The sequence below is a fragment of the Pseudorasbora parva genome, chromosome 21 (genome assembly GCF_024679245.1).
Source record: "Pseudorasbora parva isolate DD20220531a chromosome 21, ASM2467924v1, whole genome shotgun sequence".
In the NCBI taxonomy this organism is placed as follows: Eukaryota; Metazoa; Chordata; class Actinopteri; order Cypriniformes; family Gobionidae; genus Pseudorasbora; species Pseudorasbora parva.
Genome location: NC_090192.1, coordinates 5,128,383 through 5,148,257, shown reverse-complemented (window position 1 = coordinate 5,148,257; position 19,875 = coordinate 5,128,383). Strand labels below are relative to the sequence as shown.

At 37.6% G+C, this 19,875-nt stretch overlaps 2 protein-coding genes across 4 annotated transcripts in view; both read left to right on the top strand.

Annotated features, from left to right (window-relative positions):
• si:ch211-180a12.2 (uncharacterized) overlaps positions 1 to 10,962 on the top strand; it is a 28,570-nt gene extending 17,608 nt beyond the window's left edge. For both annotated transcript variants that reach the window (XM_067429203.1, XM_067429202.1), the window contains exons 7-13: positions 99 to 389; positions 1,458 to 1,508; positions 1,593 to 1,850; positions 3,455 to 3,802; positions 5,689 to 5,946; positions 6,039 to 6,293; positions 10,749 to 10,962. In XM_067429203.1, the coding sequence (XP_067285304.1) occupies positions 99 to 389; positions 1,458 to 1,508; positions 1,593 to 1,850; positions 3,455 to 3,802; positions 5,689 to 5,946; positions 6,039 to 6,293; positions 10,749 to 10,774 (1,487 nt within the window). In that variant the 3' untranslated portion in view covers positions 10,775 to 10,962. The remainder of the gene's footprint in view (positions 1 to 98; positions 390 to 1,457; positions 1,509 to 1,592; positions 1,851 to 3,454; positions 3,803 to 5,688; positions 5,947 to 6,038; positions 6,294 to 10,748) is intronic.
• Positions 10,963 to 11,113: 151 nt separating this feature from the next.
• si:ch211-136m16.8 (myb-like protein X) lies at positions 11,114 to 19,497 on the top strand. Of its 2 annotated transcripts, none has more exons than XM_067429190.1 (6): positions 11,114 to 11,897; positions 12,093 to 16,769; positions 16,939 to 17,140; positions 17,229 to 17,320; positions 18,979 to 19,061; positions 19,141 to 19,497. In XM_067429190.1, the coding sequence occupies exons 1-6, from the start codon at positions 11,841 to 11,843 to the stop codon at positions 19,199 to 19,201; spliced, it is 5,172 nt and encodes a 1,723-aa protein (XP_067285291.1). In that variant the 5' UTR covers positions 11,114 to 11,840; the 3' UTR covers positions 19,202 to 19,497. The 2 variants fall into 2 exon arrangements, with proteins under 2 accessions (XP_067285291.1, XP_067285290.1); XM_067429189.1 differs by having other exon boundaries at positions 18,976 to 19,061.
• The last annotated feature ends 378 nt before the right edge of the window (positions 19,498 to 19,875 follow it).

The window sequence follows — 19,875 nt, the reverse complement described above, 5'->3', positions numbered from 1 at the left end:
AGTGGTGAATTTACACTTGGGATATTTCTTTCTTAATTTAAACTGCTGTGTATGTTTACTGCCCCCCCCCCCCCTCTCTCTCTCTCTCTCACACACAGAGAAAAGATATTCTTTTCACTCAGCATCCTACACTCCTCGCAACTCTCATGTGTCTGTGGTGTCAGAGAAAGGCCCTCTGCTGCCCTCTTCTGCTGCCTCAGGATATTACAAACTACACACTCAGATGCCAGCGCGCTCCACCTCCAGCTTAAACAAACAGCTGTTCTCCTCTGTCACATTTATACCCAACCTGTCCATTCACAAAGGCGCAGTCTTCAAATGCCACATCTCCTATAAGGGGAAAGACAAGATTGTGGCTGAGAGAGTGTCTGACAAGTTCACTATTCTAGGTCAGAGGGCATGTTGAGGTGTATTGGTGCATTCAAGTCCTCCTGGGAACTTTGTATTTACAAGTTGAGAAGGTCAGAGCCAGCTGTGCAATTTACCTTTTATACATACATTTCTAAGAATTTTTACCTCTTCAAAATGATGAATAAAAAATGTGCATCAGGCTCTCTTTTTAATTGAATTGTTTTTTTGTTAATTTGTTTATATTCTGTTGTAATTCAATCGTGCAAATTAGATTAGAAATTCGAAAAATTAAACAAATCTATCATTACAGCTCCTGCATCCATTGTATACAACATGTTTTGTCGCTGACACACCCCACCTCTGAGTTTCCCACTCGTAATTATGACTTTGTGGTGACTAATTTGCGTTCAACTCATAAATACGATCTTTCTAATGTGACTTCAACGCACCATATGTTAACCTCATGATTTACAGTATCTGCAGCTTGCTTTATTTCCTGTGAAACTATTGGGAAAATCTTTCGAAAACATGTCCAGGTCTCACATCACCCCAAAATAAAAAATTGGAAGAAATTATATTTTGCACAACGAAAATCAAGCCTGTTTATGACCAAAAAGATTTTTGCATTAGACATTATTTTAAAGACAATTAATCACGTTTTCATGTGTTTAGACATTCAGGTTTTTCCAAATAGGTCCAATTATTCTAATGGGGGATTTATTAATAATACATTATTTTTAAATGACCACAAATGCAAATTCTATAATGAATTTTATATATATATATATATATATATATATATATATATATATATATATATATATATATATATATATGACATTTAATAAAAATATATAACTTTTTTTACATTACAGTTGTAAATGTAAATATACAGTTACAGTTATATAAAAATTTGTAGATTTGTTGTTTGATTTTAGAGTGAAATATGACCCAGACATGTTGACCCAGGCTTGCTGAGGTTCACCTTACGCTGGTTTCAGCTGCTGGTTCCTGGTTTTAGATCGTTGTTCTCTTTTAGCGTGTGAAAAAAGATGCATTTCATCACGTTTACATTTGTTGACAGTAGTATTGGTTTTTTTGTTTAGCACCACCTGAAGTTTCGGAGATCCAGTTCTCAGAGCCAAATGAGGAAGGAGGTATCACCTACAGTACACACATTAAGATACTTCAAACTAAACGCATCATTATGAAAGGCTGTCACTAACAGACCCTCTCCCCAGGTGTTGTGACAATGGTAGCCCAGGCCTCTCACTTTCATCCGGATGTCATCACCTTCCGCTGGTTCTGTGAGGGTGGAGAGCTGAGCCCGGTGTCTGTGCCGCAAGCGCTGGCAGCTCCTCGGCCTGATGCTCAAGGCTTTTTTTCAGCCATGAGCCAGTGCAGGCTGCCCAAAGCAGAGCTGGAGAGAGGAGAGACCAGGGTGTGGGTCACCGTTCACCACATGGCCCTAAAACAACCCATCACACGGGAAACCAGAGGTGAACGCTGGAATGAAATAACTGAATTCTTGTAAATAAGATTAAAGGGTTAAGTTAGTTAGTCAATATTTTTTTTTGCGTAAACAAAGCACTTGTATCGTTTTTGTTAGGGGTTAACAGTATATGACCCAAGACCAGTAATGAAAAATGAAGACCAAGAATCAGGAGTGCAATTAATTCAAAGAAACATTTACTGAAGAATAGTTTGCAGTTTCATCAGCTGAACCAAGCTTCAAATCTCACAAAGAGTTCGTAGGCCGCGCTCCCTCTCTCACCGTCTCGTTGCCCCGCCCTATCGTACAAACAATTGTCCCCACAGTTATACCGTTTTCAAGGTCTATCCACATCATTACTGTCAGGTGGATGGTTCTGATTGGCTCAGAGAAATTGCACAGTCATGGTAATTTCCATACAGTTAATCAGATGCACGCCTCAATAGACGTGTCACTTGTTGACGCTTTTACCCCAAAATTAAGCCTGGGGTAACGCTTTTACCCCAAAATTAGGCCTGGTGTAGTGACCTTCCAGGTCTGGAGCAGGTGTCAGCTTGCCCAGAACAACAAGTCCACCCATCTCTTAGGATGGCCATAATCCACCTCAAATACTGATCTGTAACACAGAATATTGCGCACATACACAGATACACAGTCTCTCCAAGGTTGGAGCTGATTAAGCTCCCGTTCTAACCAAAACATACTGATAACATGTGCTTTCTCTCAGTGAGAGGTACAGACAATAGTACAGACAATATTCATTGTGACTTTTTAGTGCTTCAGTAAACGGAAATATAAAATTAAATAAAATTAAATAAAATTAAATTAAATTAAATTAAATTAAATTAAATTAAATTAAATTAAATTAAATTAAATTAAATTAAATTAATGAAAGACAAATCCATATTTCATATCTGGAAGCCGGGCTACCCAAGCAAACACTGTTAGTGTAGTCCTGGGGCCTGTTCTTCGTACAGGGCTAACTCAGTTAGCTGGATTTGATTGTTGTCGATTTGGCTTCATCTCGGATTGTTTGGTTCTTCGAAGCTCATCCTGGACTTGCTATCATAGCAACAGGTCCGTTAGCTTAAACCTGCTCGGGAGCAGCTTATTTCATGTAAACAGGATTAGATTGCATCTTGAGGTGATACTTAAAAACGGTCCAAGAGTTCCTTACTGAACCAGGGGCAATAATAATTTAAAATAATAATAAATATAAAAGTGTATTTGAAAATAATATTTTAATGTTGTGTAAAATTTGTGTATAATACTATAGACACAGTCACTTGATTGAGAGATTTATTTGGGAATTATGACGGAATAATTACTTTATAGTTGTATTGGAGGTTTACACACATTGTGCAGTTAATCTTTGTTGTGCATTAATGTGAGTGATGATGGATAATATGGGAGTGGGTTGATGCAGCGCAATCAAATAAAGCTCTTTAAATAAAGCTATATATATAATGTTATACATCTTATATCTTATATCTTATATCTTATATATATATATATATATATATATATATATATATATATATATATATATATATATATATATATATACAATCAAATTTTTGATCAAATAACTTACTTTTTTTTCTTTTTTAGGATTCATAAAAAAGCCCACAGTTTCAGAAATCCTCTCTTCCCTTCCACCTGCTGTGGAGGGACCTTTGACCCTCGCCTGTGACATAACTGGTTTCTACCCCCCTGAAATCTCTGTTAAATGGCTGCATCTAAGAGGGAATAGAATTGAAGAGGGAGAGGACAGCGAAAGGGAAATCAAAGCAGGAGCTGAGCTTTGGGGCCCTTTGCAAACTCTCCCGAGGACATTTCGAGCAAAAGCCTTACTTAAAGCACTGGATGATAGAGAGAGGGGAGGAGAGATCGTGTGCAGAGTGACACACTGCTCCTTCCTGAAACCTGTTGAGAGAGTCTGGAAAAATGCTCACATCGGTAAAAGGGCACACCCAAAACAATTATAGATTTTAACAAACAAAACAAAAATATTATTATCATTATAATTATTATTATTATCAATGGTTCATATCGCTGCTTCCTTTTTTTTAAATCAATAGAAATATATAACAGACACAAAATATTTTTAAAACATTATAAATATATTTACTGTCATTTACTGTGATCAATTAATTTAAAAAAGTTTAAAAAAAACAAAAATCTTTCTAACCCCAAACTTGTGAATGGTAGTGTGTAAATATTTAGCTGTCAGTCATCACTAAGGATGACGATAAGGAAAGAACCAGGGATGTCTCTCATTTTAAAAAAGAAACGTAAATGGATATCCATTTTTTATGTTTAATACATCTTATGTTTAATTTGACTTGCTAAGGTAAGCCAGTCGTGTGGCTTGTTAAGGACTCTGTGCTATAAAAGTGAGCGTTATTAAAAGTGCAGTAAGTGATTTTTGAGAAACCCAATTGATATTTGAAATCAACCCAAACAAGCACACCCCTCCCTTCATTGCTCTGCCCCCAACATGCACATACACGAAACCAAGAGTGAATGTCTTTACAGTAAAACTGTATGGGGCAAAAACAATGCAACCTCTGCATCAGTTTTCAGGCCTTCCCGCTTATATCTCTCCAGTGCTGGAAAGCTTTTCTAAAATGAACGCCGGTCCTAAAGTTCTTTGATCATAACCCTTCTTTTCCAATGATATTCCTCTGACCTTTTCTCTTTTGTAATGTCTCTCAGCCATCTTTCTTTCTACAGTCTTTCTTCAAATCTCCATCTTGCTCTTTCCCTCTCATCCTCCATCATGAGTGGACACGGCCCCTGCTGCTGATTGGCTACAAATGTATTGTGCTGCTCAGTCTGATCCGCTTTCAACAGCGTTTCTCATAAATCGCTTGCTGTAACTTTAACACCGTGTCCTAACTTGTCTGTCCACACTAGACACGATACAACTTCGAGATGCAACAAATTAATCAAAAAACCCAGCCAATCAGAACAGCGTGTGGCCAGGCTCTAGCGGCAAGTCAAGGCACCAGAGATTAATCTTGACGGCACTCGCAAGGAAATTAATAAGTCTAAATGATCAAATTCACAAATATTACACCATTTAAACTACTAAAATACATAGTACTGAGTAACTAAAACAATCGTTGTCATAGAATATACTTGTTTTTTGTTCAAAGTTTGAACGCTTTTTTGTTTCAATGTGTTTAATTTCAAGATCTGAGGTGAATTATCCTTTGCTGCCTTTAGTATGACAAAGCTGGGAGTGCTAAATAATATTCTGAGTAACATTACACATTTTTAACATTAAATAAAGCACATTAACTCTTCCTGAGACTAATATTGCCATGTTTTGTGTTGTTGTTCCAGCCGCGACATTGCACAAAAATAGAAACCGTTTCTAAAATAGATTCATCATGTGTCACCGTCGCTGCTGGTTAGGACAAAAACTCAAATTAACATGAAAAAGATGCCTTTTATCGTGTGTCGCAGAGTCACGTTGTGTGTAGTTAGGACACGGTGTAACAATTTAATAATCCGACTTTCAACTCCAGGATGATAAAACTAAGAAAGATGATCAAAAGGAGCAACCTAAACCAAAGCTAAAGACCAGAATTTAGAAACCGTGTGTATGGGCTCTTTTGATGCAATCAAGCCCTAGCAACCACAAGAACACTTTAACAACCACTTAGCAACACTATAATAACAATAATAATAATAATAATAATAATAATAATAATAATAATAATAATAATTCATTACATTTATGAAATTACATTACAACCCCCCACAATGCCTTAGAGCATCAGAGTTTTGCACACATTTTGTTCTTCACACCTTTCTTTTTCTATCTTTTTTCTCAGTGGCTCCCTCAATCCCTCCTACATTGTCGGTTCACTGGAGCAGAGATGGTGTGGGAATGTTCTCCGTTCTTCTCTCTGGAGGAAAGCCTGCAGCTGAACTGCTCTGGGCAGCCGGTGGCACAACCGTCTCCAAGCTTTTTTCAAAAGAGAGAGAGAGAGAAAACAGTGAGGGGAAACTAGAACTCAAGAGCGTTTGTGCTTTAGTGAGGTCTACAGGACAACAGGAAAGTGGCAGTCGCAGAGGAGGACAAGCACGCAGTAAGTATACCAATATTTCTTATATAGACCAAACATTTCTCAGCATAACATCTAGAACAACCTTGAAAACTAAGTTTTGGCTTATTCTACAGAAATCAGGCAACCTAGTGTGGACGATAATGCAGAATATGAAAAAATGAATGGATGTGTAGAAAGAATGAAATCAGTAGAAGAGGACAAACAACCTGAGCCAAATGAGCATATGGAAGAGGAGGATGAGGATGAGGACATAGATCCATCATATATAAACACTGTGAGATTGAGGAAAGAGAAGAGAGAGCGGCTGAGAGTTACTGTGGAGATTACCCATCCTGCACTAAACTTGCCTGTGTACCTTACCTGGACAGGTAAATATTAGAATGTGTCTCTTACTTGATATTGAGGTACAAGATGTTGGGCATGTGCAATTTAAATGACAAATATCTTAAATGTATTTTAACATGTTCCAGTTTTTTATATAAATTCTCAATTATATTTACCTCTTTAAAATATACACTGGCAAAAACTGATCAAAAGTTTGGAATAATTAAGCTTTTTTAAAGGGTTCATAAACTGCATTGTTTTATTGTTTTATGTTTCCTTGTAGTGCACTTATGATGTTAGTATGTTTTTACCAAGTGGCGAACCTCCCACGATCTCTCTTGAAGCCAATACGGACGTAATGCAATTCCTCAACTGTCCACTAGGGACAGGCTCCAGAAGGGAGCAGAATCTAATTAAGCCCGATGTTAACCTCTTAATCCGCATCGGATCGTGGGCGGGGAGTCTGACGCAAGTGGGCGTGTCTCTACTTATAATTACCTTTGTTTTATACAAACTGTTCAATCAACTATCACAAACTATGCATCACTTGAAAGCTAAAACACACAAGATTCATGTTCTGAACTCGTTTTTGCAATAAATACACCAGAGAGGAAAGGGTTAAATGAAATGCTAAAGCAGTGGCTATTTAGCCTGACAAGCCAGACCCACATCAAGATGTTTGGTCTGGAAACTCACCATTGACAGCTCAATCTGAGGGGCGGGATAAACGGTTGTCTTTCAAACTCCCTCTGCACGCGATAGGATAGCGCTACAACCAACCAGAGCAACGAAGGTGAAGCGGAGCTTGTTGACAGATTAAACATTCACCATATCCGGTCGGCTAAACTCCGAACACATCTTCCCTTTTTAAGAATGACTTCAGTGTCGTTCTTTGTTCTTTTCTCAGAGAAAAGCTTAACTCCAAGTCTTCCAGAATCGCAGTCAAAGCTGATTCGAAAGACCGCCACCGTTCGCCAGTGTCTGTGTTTACTAGAAGCACGCAAACGCAACTCGGCCGTTGTCATTATGGCCCCGCCCGCCGACTCTATACACGATGTGATTGGCCCGTCCAGAGTGAGGGGAATACAGCTCAGAAGGGTATTGAGAGTTCCTAGACGACACTTGCGGGCAGATTAAATTTGCTGCCGCTAGGGTGCGTCTAGATTTCTAGGCTAGTGGCTATTTAAACATTAGCATAATAAACGCGGTACTCATCTTTCCTCTCCTGACGTTCAGATCAGATCGGACAAATCCACAAAACAACAGCATGCATGTCTGTGTAAGAGTCCACTCTTCAAAATGCATCCCACTTTTTAATCCAAAACAACGAAAAAATAAGGGGAAAAAACTAAAAATCCTCTGTTGTTTGCATGAGCATTTTGCGTTAGAGTAATCAATCATGTCCATTTTCAATGAAATAGCGATTATAATCATTATTTTAACAATCTCCCCTGTACTGTGGACTGTTCCGGTCATATTAAACCCTCCCAGGTCTCTCTCCTTCAATCACAGGCTCTCTTAGGACACATCAGAGCCATAGATTTGTGTCTTATTTTAAACTAGACACTTCAAATTATGTTACCCAAAAGTCATAATAACTCAAAGTAGTATAGGGACGGATTAAAACAAGGGGAAATATACACGTAAGTGATTCACGTTTTAATTTTTTTGTTATTCCCTTGTGGGAAAAAATATGAGATTTTAATTTTAAGGCCCTGAAAATAACCTAAATGTAAAACTGAATGTCTGATCATGCTTTGATTAAAATTTGAGGATGATTCTCTCAAAAATGTAGCTTCTGTAAACTTTTATGTCAAAAAAATACTAGGCGTCCTTTCAAAAAAGGCCAATTATATTAGAACATTTGTAATAGTAAAGAGTAGTTTTTATTCAAATAAATCTGCAATAAACTGCTAATTATAATGCATTTGCAGTCCCTGAAAACTAAAGCAACTATTTACAGAATATACAAGTGTAAAAAAACCTCATTTAGTTGATAAAAACAGTCTGTCATTTAGCCTGCGCGTTGTGTGTTAGTGTGTGTGCTTACACTGGCAGGCGCGCTGGATACTATTGGATACTATGGAGACGCTAAGAACAGCTGTATTCATCAATGCTGCGGCATCTCTTATAAACACTGCACAAAATAATGTCTTTTGATTTATTACTACATCCATCAATCAAATCTATGCTGGCTATGCATTGGCTAGGCATTGACTGGCTTATCCAACTAAAAGCATGGGCGCATTTGACTGACAGCTTTAGCATCCAGTAACGCGCTCCATCCTATCATGTGTCCCAGAGCCATATAGAGGGGCACTTCAGGCTGGGTAAACACCCACTGCTGTGATTGGCTGCTGTGAGACTTTAGCTTAAACGCCCACTGCTGGGATCGAACATGTGATTGAACATCTTTGCATATGAAATGGCTAGTATTACATGTGGAAACTTTTTCACGTTTTTACTAGTACAGCACTCTCAGGGTTAACTAATCATGAAAAGTGTTGATTATAGCATTGTATTGAGATCTATAGCATTATATTGAGATCTATAGCATTATATTTAGATTGTGACATGACAGGTTTCAGTGATGAGCAGTGCAGCCGATCAGACATGTTGAGCGCATGAATGCTGCGATCTCATCATTGCAACTCGATTTCTGCACACTAACAAACATTTCATTATAATGTAGTGCAAACACAATTTAAAAAAGATATTTGTTGATTATAACCAAAGACTACAGATAGAAAGGACTTTGTTACACTCCATCACTGATAAACTCATGCTGTTTGATCGACAGCTCCAGCGATTGCAAAGGGAGTGTTCTTTGATCGCTTTCTATATATAAAATAATCATATTTTAAATGACAGCTTATTTTCATCTTACTAAGAGAAATAATGTAAAGGTGACTGTTTAGTCACCGTTTTGATTTACTGATATATAGACAAAGAATATCTGACTGTACGTAAATCATCAGAATCACTGGTCACAGGCATTAGAATTAACATGTTGTAACTTACATTATCGTAAAAGTCTGTTCACAAAGTCTGCGCCAAAATTGCGAATGATTTACCAAAGAATCCTGAGTGAAATGTACAGAATACAAATAAATAATGCTCAACTGAGACATTCACATTGTTAAAAAATAAATAACCACATTAATATCATTAGGGTCCTGTTCTTTTTAGTCCATCCTGTCTCTCTTCTCTCCTCGTCATCTCACTAACACATCGCCCACAGCTGCAATGATGAAGTAGGTGTTGATTTTCTTCAGCAGAGGCGTTCTTTCACCTATAGCCACATTCCACAATGAGTTAACTGTTGGGCTTGGTTACAATAAAAGCTTTTTTGACAAACATAGAAGCTTTCAGTTGGATATTCTTATATCGTATGATGACCTCAAAAGCTCAAGGCAACGAGCCTCAGTTCATAACCCCTTTAAATATTTGATGTAACTTTTATTTCCAATAGGGTGAAAATGAAAAAATACAGTAAAAACACTAATACCGTGTGTGTGTGGGGGGGTATAAAATAACTCTTTTCTGTCAATCTATTTTAAAATATAATTTAATTCCTGTGATCAAAGCTGAATTTTAAGCATCATTACTCCAGTCTTCATTGTCACATGATCCTTCAGATATCATTCTAACATTCTGCTCAAATAACAAATCTTATTATTATCAATATTGAAAACAGTTGGCCTAATATTTTTTGTGGAAACTGTGTTAAAAAAATGTTATAGTTATATATATATATATATATATATATATATATATATATATATATATATATATATATATATATATATATACATATATATATATATAAAAATTTTAACACAGTTTCCACAAAAAATATTAGGCCAACTGTTTTCAATATTGATAATAATAAGATTATTGAAATACATGTACAACATTGTTACATGCATTTACTCTCCTTTAAAAACAGTTTAATGTATCATTTTTAATGTAAGTATTATATATATATATATATATATATATATATATATATATATATATATATATATATATATATATATAATACTTACATTAAAAATGATACATTAAACTGTTTTAATGTTTTAATTACATTGTATTTTTAATGTAAGTATTATATATATATATATATATATATATATATATATATATATATATATATATATATATATATATATATAATACTTACATTAAAAATGATACATTAAACTGTTTCAAAGGAGAGTAAATGCATGTAACAATGTTGTACATGTATTTCAATGATGTAACTTTATATTCATCAAAGAATCCTAAAAAAGGATCAGTTTTCACAAAAATATTAAGCAGCAAAAACAGAAGACTTCTTTCAAGAACCTCAAATGAATTATTCCAAACTTTTGGCTTCCCCATGCAGTGCAGTATTGTTGACAGATATGTTTAAAAGTATGTACACTCACATGAGATGAAGGCTGTGATCAGTGGCCTAGAGAAGGTTAAGCTGACTTCTGTTTTGTGTTTTGCAGAGCCTGCAGAGGAAGTGTCTGCTTGATGTCCATCAAGATTACTTCAAACGAACATTAAACAACTCTGAGCTCATGATTCTTCAGTTTTGCGGTTATATTTATTTTTTATTTTTTTAAAGTATTTTCTTTTATTACTAATATGATGCATGAAACTGAATATTTAGTGTTGACTACACATTCCATCAATTTTAATGAAATAAACGTTTGAAAATTAGGCGTAAGCTATCATGTGTTTGTTAAAAAAAAACAGTAGCCTAACTTATGTGAGAAAGTGGAAAGAACGCACCACTGTGACTAATTTTGTCCAAGCAGACTATTTCAAACCTCAAACCACAACACTTGTGCATAAGTACATTCAAACATTGAGTTTTAAAATTACATTTAATGCTTTAGTTTTCTACCATAAACAAAGTCATAACTGTCCAAACGCATAATTTGCTGCATTTTAATGCTAATATGATGAAATATATTGACGGAAGTTTGAGGTGCTGCTCACACTTGTTGCGCAGCAGCAGCTATTGCAGCAGAAAACTGTTTGTGTTTCAAACCCCAATGAGATTCCTTCTTAGTCAGTATTTGGAGCATTCTGACTATAACATGCTTGAAAAATCAGATTTGAACCATGATGTACGAATGCTGCACGCGTCTAAAATACTGCACGCGCAATGCAATGCACAACGCGCCTGCCCAAAGTGCCGTCTATTAAGGCAGCTCACTAGGATTTGACACGCAGCCGGTATGAATAAGAGAAGTGTTCACCGAAATGATGTGTGGTTGGACATGACAGGGCCAATGACTCTAATGTTTTCTTTTCACCACAAACCAACTCGTGCGAGTGTTTGTTCTTGTGCGTTGACTGGTGTTAATGCAGCTTCACACATCACATCTTCCTCATTTAAACGCCGGACATATGAGCGTCAGGAACTAAACAAACGCGAGCTTCGTCAGTCAGCAGCAATATAACTTCCCTTAAAGGAATTAATTTACAAAAAGGACACGTGCTTGTAATGGTACGAATGTTGTAAATAAACATTCGTAAACTTCGTAGTAACTTAAGTGATTTGTCAGCACTTAATTTTCATTTAACCGGCTATGGATGCGCCTGAAGCCTCGGGAAGCCGCATTGGTCGCACTATTTGGACTGTTTGGGTGAGTAAATTAATTTACAATCAACGAGTTTAACTGATTTAGTTGTGAATAATGATGATTTATCTGTGTGATTAGGATAAGTATGTATGTAGCCTATGTATAAGGTATATAGAATGTTTTCTGCTATCTGTATGCGTAATATTTCACATATAGTATCGTAAATGAGTCATGTGTTTCAATGTTTTGCTCATTTAGGGTTATCTGTCAGGGGCTGTTGCGAGATATCTCAGACCGGAAGTCACAGATGAAGGAAACCAAAGTGTTCGTTCCAGAGCAGATGATAATGACCTGAAAAGTGCAGCAAACAAGATTAACAGAGAAGTAAAGGCAAATGATAGTGAGAAGGAAGATAAAAAATATAATCAAAATGACGAAAGTACAGCAGAGGTCAAGTGTTCCCTGCCTGAAGTCAGAGTGCAAGTGGCCTTGGTACAGTGGGAAAATACTGATGTGGTCAAAGACGACAATAATGTTGAACTTCCTGTCAACACCGCAAGAAAACAAACTTTCCACTGTGCAATGTGGTCAGCTGAGACCGATCATGAAGGGAGCAGATTGGAGGGTGATTCAGAAAACCAAGGATGCAAGAATGGTGTGCATGTTGATAAAGAAGAAGTTTCATCCAATGAGGTTCAGGCTGAAAGAGTTAATGAAAGCTGTAAGGAGATTGTAAATGTTCAAGAGTTAGATAAAACTGGGCAGATTGAACAAAAAGATGGTGAAAATGAAGAATCTGATCAGAAACATGAAGATAAAAAGTGTTCAAAGACAGAAGATCCAGATAACGCAGATGCAACTGTCCAATCTGAGCATTATGGACAAGATGTAGAACAGGAAATATTGATAAACATGATCGATCGTGGAGAGACAGAAAATATTGGAGGTTTTAGACATGCAGATGAACATCTTATTGATGAAATGGAGAAACATATTGTTGGCCTGAAGAATCTGGAGAAGACTGAGACTGATGAAGATCAAAGAAGCCAATCACAAGTGCAAGATTTGCTACCAGAAGTGGATTATTCTACAGAAGAGGCTGAAACTGAGAGTGAACAAGACACGTCAGTAAAAACACAGCAGAGGGTTTCTAAAGAAATATCTGAAAAAAAGGTATCAAACAATGAAACGGAACTGAAAATGACTTCAGTATTGGATGAGATTTTTGAAACCAGTACTACATCCGAAGACACCCTGCTGTTGGATTCAAAACAGGATACTCTAGAAAAGATTTCAGAAACAGGAACTGGTTTGCCTGTGGTGGCCATAAAAAATGAAGGCATGTTTTCTGATCTGATTGTTTGTGAGTTCCCTAGAGAATCGAGGAAAGTGCCAGAGACTGCATTGGGATGTTTGGAGGATGTCGAAACTAACCTACATGAGCTCCAAAGCCTTGATGAAGAGCAGACAGAAACAGAAACTTTTGTTGCATGCTTTGTTGAGCATCCTGAGACACAGAAAGCAGATGAGGAAGCTGTTGAGATTGAACAAGACATTGAAACTCCAATCGAAGCCTTGGATGCAACAGAAAGTCAGACAAGTCAGGAACTAGACAAAACCAAGTTCTCTCTTATAAAACAGGCTGAATTAAGAACTGAGCTAATTGTTGAAACAGCGGAAACTAAGATCAGTTCCGAAGACGAGGAAGCAGAGCTGTTTGAGACGCAGTGTCAAAGAAATGTCACTTTACAGACATGTGAGCTTCTTCATTTCCCTGAAAAAGAATGCAAATCATCTCAAGAAACAATGGACACTTTCAGTGAATCACTGGGAAATTCAAGTATTTCTGAAATCACTAGAACTGCAAAGATAGAACATGTTGCAGAGGACCAAACAGATGTGAAACCTGTATTAACAAGGACTTTGAGCCCAGCAGAGTCTTTGGAGGAAACTCAAGTTCTGCGATGTGAATCAGAGCGATACATTGAGGAGCAGGAGCCTCTGGACACAGATCTGAGGAAGAGCGCTTTAGAGTATGTAGAAAAAATAACCAATCAAGTCTTGAAGGAAATGATAGGAACTGAAATGGTACAAAAATCGGAAACCTTGGTAGGACGTTTACCAGAAGAACTTGGCAATGCAGAATATCAAGGACCTGAAGAACGTGTGTCAGCTGGTGCATTTGTTCTGGAAGAAGAAAGGAAGTTATTGGGCGAACCAATGGGAAGTATGGTAGAAATGGAGATGGAAACCGCAAGTAGAGAAGTTGCTCATCAAAATGTGCTACATATTTCACCAGAGTGTGAAGCAACTGAAGCTGATGGACATCATGAGCACCAAACTTTTGCTGGGACTGATCATGGAAAGAGTATTTTATGTAACACAGAAAGAGACACACATGTTGAGAATGAAGCAGCTTCATCCGACAAGGGTCAAGCTGAAAGAGTATATGCAAACAGTGAGTGTAAGGATAGTGAAACAGCGCTAGAGTTGGATGAAACTGGGCCGATTGAACAAAAAGATGGTAATGATGTTGAATATGATCAGAATCATGAGGATGAAAAGTGTGAAAAGAAGAAAGAAGATGCCAATAACACAGACACAACTGTTCAATCTGAACTTTATGGACAAGATGTTGAACAGGAAATGGTGATAAACATTATGGACAGTGGAGAGACAGAAAGCATTGGAGGTTTTAGACATGCAGATAAGCATCTTAATGATGAAGAGGAGAAAAATATTGTTGGCCAGCATGCTCACGAGAAAACTGAGATTGAAGACCAAGGACATGAATTACAAGTGCCAGCTGATGCATTCGTCCTTGGAGAAGGAAATACTTTATTAGGTGAGACAATGGACAGCAAGATAGAATTGGAGGTGGAAAATGCAAGTAGTGAAGTTGTTAAACAAAATGAGCAACAAAGTTCACCAGAGTGTGAAACAACTGAAGCTGATGGACATCATGAGCAACAAACTTACCTTTGTGCTGGGACCGATCATGGAGGGAGCATTTCATATGACACAGAAATAGACATGCATGTTGAGAATGAAGCTGTTTCATCTGATGAGGGTCAAGCTGAAAGAGTATATGCAAACAGTGAGTGTAAGGATAGTGAAACAGCACCAGAGTCGGATGAAACTGGGCAAATTGAACAAAAAGATGATAACAATGACGAATGTGATTTCAATCATGAGGATGAAAGGAAGAAGGAAGATGCGGATAACACAGATGCAACTGTCCAATCTGAACTTTATGGACAAGATGTCGAACAGGAAGTAATGATAGACATGATGGGCAGTGGAGAGACAGAAAGCATTGGAGGTTTAAGACATGCAGATGAAAAGGACCAGAATGATCACGAGAAAAATGAGACTGATGAAGACCAAAGATCTGAAATACAAGTGTCAGCTGATGCATTCGTCCTTGGAGAAGGAAAGAAGTTATTAGGTAAGACAATGGACAGCAAGGTAGAATTGGAGTTGGAAAAAGCATGTAGTGAAGTTGTTAAACAAAATGAGCAACATATTATTTCACCAGAGTGTGAAACAACTGAAGCTGATGGACATCATGAGCAACAAACTTACCGATGTGCTGGGACCGATCATGGAGGGAGCATTTCATATGACACAGAAATAGACATGCATGTTGAGAATGAAGCTGTTTCATCTGATGAGGGTCAAGCTGAAAGAGTATATGCAAACAGTGAGTGTAAGGATAGTGAAGCAGCACCAGAGTTGGATGAAACTGGGCAAATTGAACAAAAAGATGATAACAATGACGAATGTGATTTCAATCATGAGGATGAAAGGAAGAAGGAAGATGCAGATAACACAGACGCAACTGTCCAATCTGAACTTTATGGACAAGATGTCGAACAGGAAGTAATGATAGACATGATGGGCAGTGGAGAGACAGAAAGCATTGGAGGTTTAAGACATGCAGATGAAAAGGACCAGAATGATCACGAGAAAAATGAGACTGATGAAGACCAAAGACCTGAAATACAAGTGTCAGCTGATGCATTCGTCCTTGGAGAAGGAAAGAAGTTATTAGGTAAGACAATGGACAGCAAGGTAGAATTGGAGTTGGAAAAAGCATGTAGTGATGTTGTTAAACAAAATGAGCAACATATTATTTCACCAGAGTGTGAAACAACTGAAGCTGATGGACATCATGAGCAACAAACTTACCGATGTGCTGGGACCGATCGTGGAGGGAGCATTTCATGTGACACAGAAAGAGACACACATGTTGAGAATGAAACAATTTCATCCAACGAGGGTCAATCTGAAGAAGTATATCCAAACAGTGAGTGTAATGAGAGTGAAACCGCACCAGAGTTGGATGAAACTGGGCCGATGGAACAAAAAGATGGTAATGATAACGAATATGATCAGAATCATGAGGATGAAAAGAAGCGAGAAGAGGCAGATAACACAGACCCAACTGTCCAATCTAAGCTTGATGATATCGAACAGGAAATGGTGATAAACATGGACCATGGAGAGACCGAAAGCATTGGAGGTTTTAGACCTGAAGATGAAAAGGAGACACCGATTTTTGACCAGAATGTTCATGACAAAGAGATTGAAAATCAATTACAAGTGCCAGCGGATGCATTCATCCTTGAAGAAGAAAGTAAGTTACTAGGTGAGGTGGAATTGGCAGCGATGGACAGCAAAATAGAATTGAAGGTGGAAAACGAAAGTAGTGAAGTTGTTAAACAAAATGAGCTTCAAAGTCTACCAGAGAGTGAAACAACTAAAGCTGATGGACATCATGAGCAGATACAGAAAGTCATCGCTGGAGAAACAGAGTTGAGTCATGAAGACTTGATGGAAATTAGCAGACCTGGGATGAAAAGAGGATTTGATCGAGTGAGCAAAGACCATCCAGTGGCGAAGGCAGAAGGAAAATACGATTTGGATCTACAGGTAATATTGAATATTTTCAGTAAAAGCTCTACTGATATAGTTAACTTTATTTGTCTAGTGTTTTTCTCAGTACTTTTTGTTTCAACAACAATATTTATAGGAATTATAGAAATTAATATCATCCTACATCATGGAAAAAGTTGAACCTATCATGATCTTTTATCCTTAGGCATTTGAAGACTCATCTTTGGACTTTACCGTTCAGAAGTCTAGAATTGCTGTGAAAAATCCCTTAGTTCGGCCACCAAAAGACCCCAGAAAGCTCCTTTACATGGTCTCGGTGGAACCCCTTCCCCCACAGCCTCCAGCATGTGCTCAGAAAGCTGCCGTCTCTACTCCAAGTAAAGGGGGGATTGGATTTAAACTCCCAGGTATTCACCTCAATAAAAGCCTAATGAAAAGTGTATTTAAATTTTAGTAGTACATTAAATCAGTCTATTATGTGTGGGGTTTTTTTAGGATTAGGCGCAGGGCTGCCGGCCCTGAGAAAAACTGAGTTTGGGAAAAAAGCGAGAGAAGGAGGAGAAGCAGAGCGCACACTACAGCCACAGGTACATAACACAAAGGCGAGTCCTCATGGAAAAATGGCAATGTATTTGACTATTATACTCAAAAAATAGTTAGGCCTAAATTTAAGTTTCATGTATTTGAATTGCTAGCATATAAAATGTACACAGTTTTAACATAAATTGAGAAACGTATTATTTATGCATATTTGTCAGTCATACATAAATTAAACAAGTAAGCAATAGTTCTGTATACGAAAAAAATAAGAAATGGTTTATTAACTAACTTTTTACTAAAAATGTTAGCCTGACAAGCCAGACCCACATCAAGATGTTTGGTCTGGAAACTCACCATTGACAGCTCAATCTGAGGGGCGGATAAGCTGAGCTAGTTGACAGATTAAACATTCGCCGTATCCGGTCGGCAAAACTTCGAACACATTTTCCCTTTTTAAGAATGACTTCCGTGCCGTTCTTTGTTCTTTTCTCAGAGAAAAGCTTAACTCCAAGTCTTCCAGAGTCGCGGTCAAAGCTGATTGGAAAGACCTCAGAAGTGTATTGAGAGTTGCTAGACGACACTCGTGCGTCTAGATTTCTAGGCTATAAAAATGTATGAGATTGAAAGAAATTGGATTTATGGATGATAAATATATAAACCTGATTATTGTGTATTTAAAACACATTCAGTTACTACTCTTATATTACCCATTTAAATGTTACCCATTTAATTTATGTATGACTGATACTGGGGGGGGGGGGGGGAGAAATTAAGATATTAAAGGATTAAAAGGGATTTGACAAAATAAAGAAATAAGAATCGTAAAAGTTCCTGGTCTAATTATTGTCTATATATTTGTGAAGCAAATAATTTTTAATTTAAAATCTGCTCACATTCACTCTTGTTTGTATGTCTTATCTGTCAAAAAAGTTTGTCTCGTTGCATTCAGTTATGAATGACATCATTTATGTAATAGCATATTTTTTATTTAATGGTGAAATTACATTAAATTTTGTTTGCATCACTGTATGTTACTTTAGATCATTAAACATATCCATTTAAAGAGTGCATGCGTGCTAGGTTATAATTAGCTAAACATTTAATATTTGACAACTGTTTTACACTGTAAAAACTAAAAGCATTGCGTAATTCACTCTCCTCTTCAGTGAACATTAAGCCCCGCCTTCTTTGATTTGATTGGCCATTATTTTGACATTGACGAGCACTGTTAGAATGCTAAGGCAGACCAGCCCTAACTGGTCATTTAACATTTGAATCAGAGAGGATTTTGGTTAGCTTGGTGCTACCAAACTCTCGTACATATTATTTGTACAGAGAGTCTGGCCACTCTCCATTGGCATGCGTTAACTTCCTTGAAGGCGGGTACTCTAAGGTTTTAAAAAAGTTTACAACTATTGGATCTGCCATAACCAATCGCTAACGTTTGCTCGTGGCATATCTCATATCAAAACCATAGACTGTAGCGCACAACATCAATGTCATCGTTCTCAGCCACTCCCTCTGACCGGTTAAAATTTGATCGGAGAAATCCAGAGAATATATCACAATCCCAGACGGAATACTGAAGGAAAATGAAAATTGAGCTGAAGTATGTAGGAGAGCGGAGCCAGGCTAGATTTTTGTAGCACAGTAGCCATTTTTGGTGTATATATGTGAAGTGGTGTAACTGTGTTTTTCTCAGCAGAAGGCAGTTACGGTAACGGAGGATTCTGTCAAACAAGAGCAAGCATCAGCTAAACCCAAATGGACACCCCCGAAGCATCCTGGGTATGGTCTGAAATATCAACCGAAATTCTTAATTTTGTGTTGTTCACAAATAAAGCACTAACTTGATTGTTTTGTGCAGCATGGGGAGTCCGCTGATGATGACAGAACTCAAAAACAAACTCAAAAAGCCTAAGGAGTGATACATTTCATCTCATCATGATTTCCATATTCATTCTCCACCTATTTCTGCGTGTCAGTTGTTGTCGTATTCAAGCACTATGTAGCCTGCTAAATATTGTAGGAATTGTTCCATTGCACAAGTACGCAGCTGTAGCACATTTCATTTTACTTCAGTTATTTTGTTGCATTTTTATTAAGTTTGGCTGAGCCTATAAGTCTGTATTTGTGTCTGTATTTATTTATATGTGAAAGAAAAATACATATGAAGAAAAAAAAATTTGAAAGCTAAATATCAATAAACTATTTTGCACCTTTTTATTTCAGTTTCTGTGACTGTAGTACAAAGGGTCAGTCCTTAAGAGCCGCTGCCGCTGGCTGTTATATCACTCCGCCACTAGAGGGCAGAGGAGAGCCGCTGCCGCTGGCTGTTATATCACTCCGCCACTAGAGGGCAGAGGAGAGCCGCTGCCGCTGGCTGTTATATCACTCCGCCACTAGAGGGCAGAGGAGAGCCGCTGCCGCTGGCTGTTATATCACTCCGCCACTAGGGGGCAGAGGAGAGCCGCTGCCGCTGGCTGTTATATCACTCCGCCACTAGAGGGCAGAGGAGAGTCCATTTAAAATGTTGACTTTAAAGCACTCCATTGGTGTGATTACATGCATTTTTATCAAAGCATTATACACAAAACAAGTA

Coding starts and splice junctions, on each gene's coding strand:
- si:ch211-136m16.8 (XM_067429189.1), top strand. CDS start 11,841: ATGGATGCGCCTGAAGCCTCGGGAAGCCGCATTGGTCGCACTATTTGG. Junction 17,141..17,228: donor GATTGGATTTAAACTCCCAG/GTATTCACCTCA, acceptor GGGTTTTTTTAG/GATTAGGCGCAGGGCTGCCG. Junction 19,062..19,140: donor ACACCCCCGAAGCATCCTGG/GTATGGTCTGAA, acceptor TGTTTTGTGCAG/CATGGGGAGTCCGCTGATGA.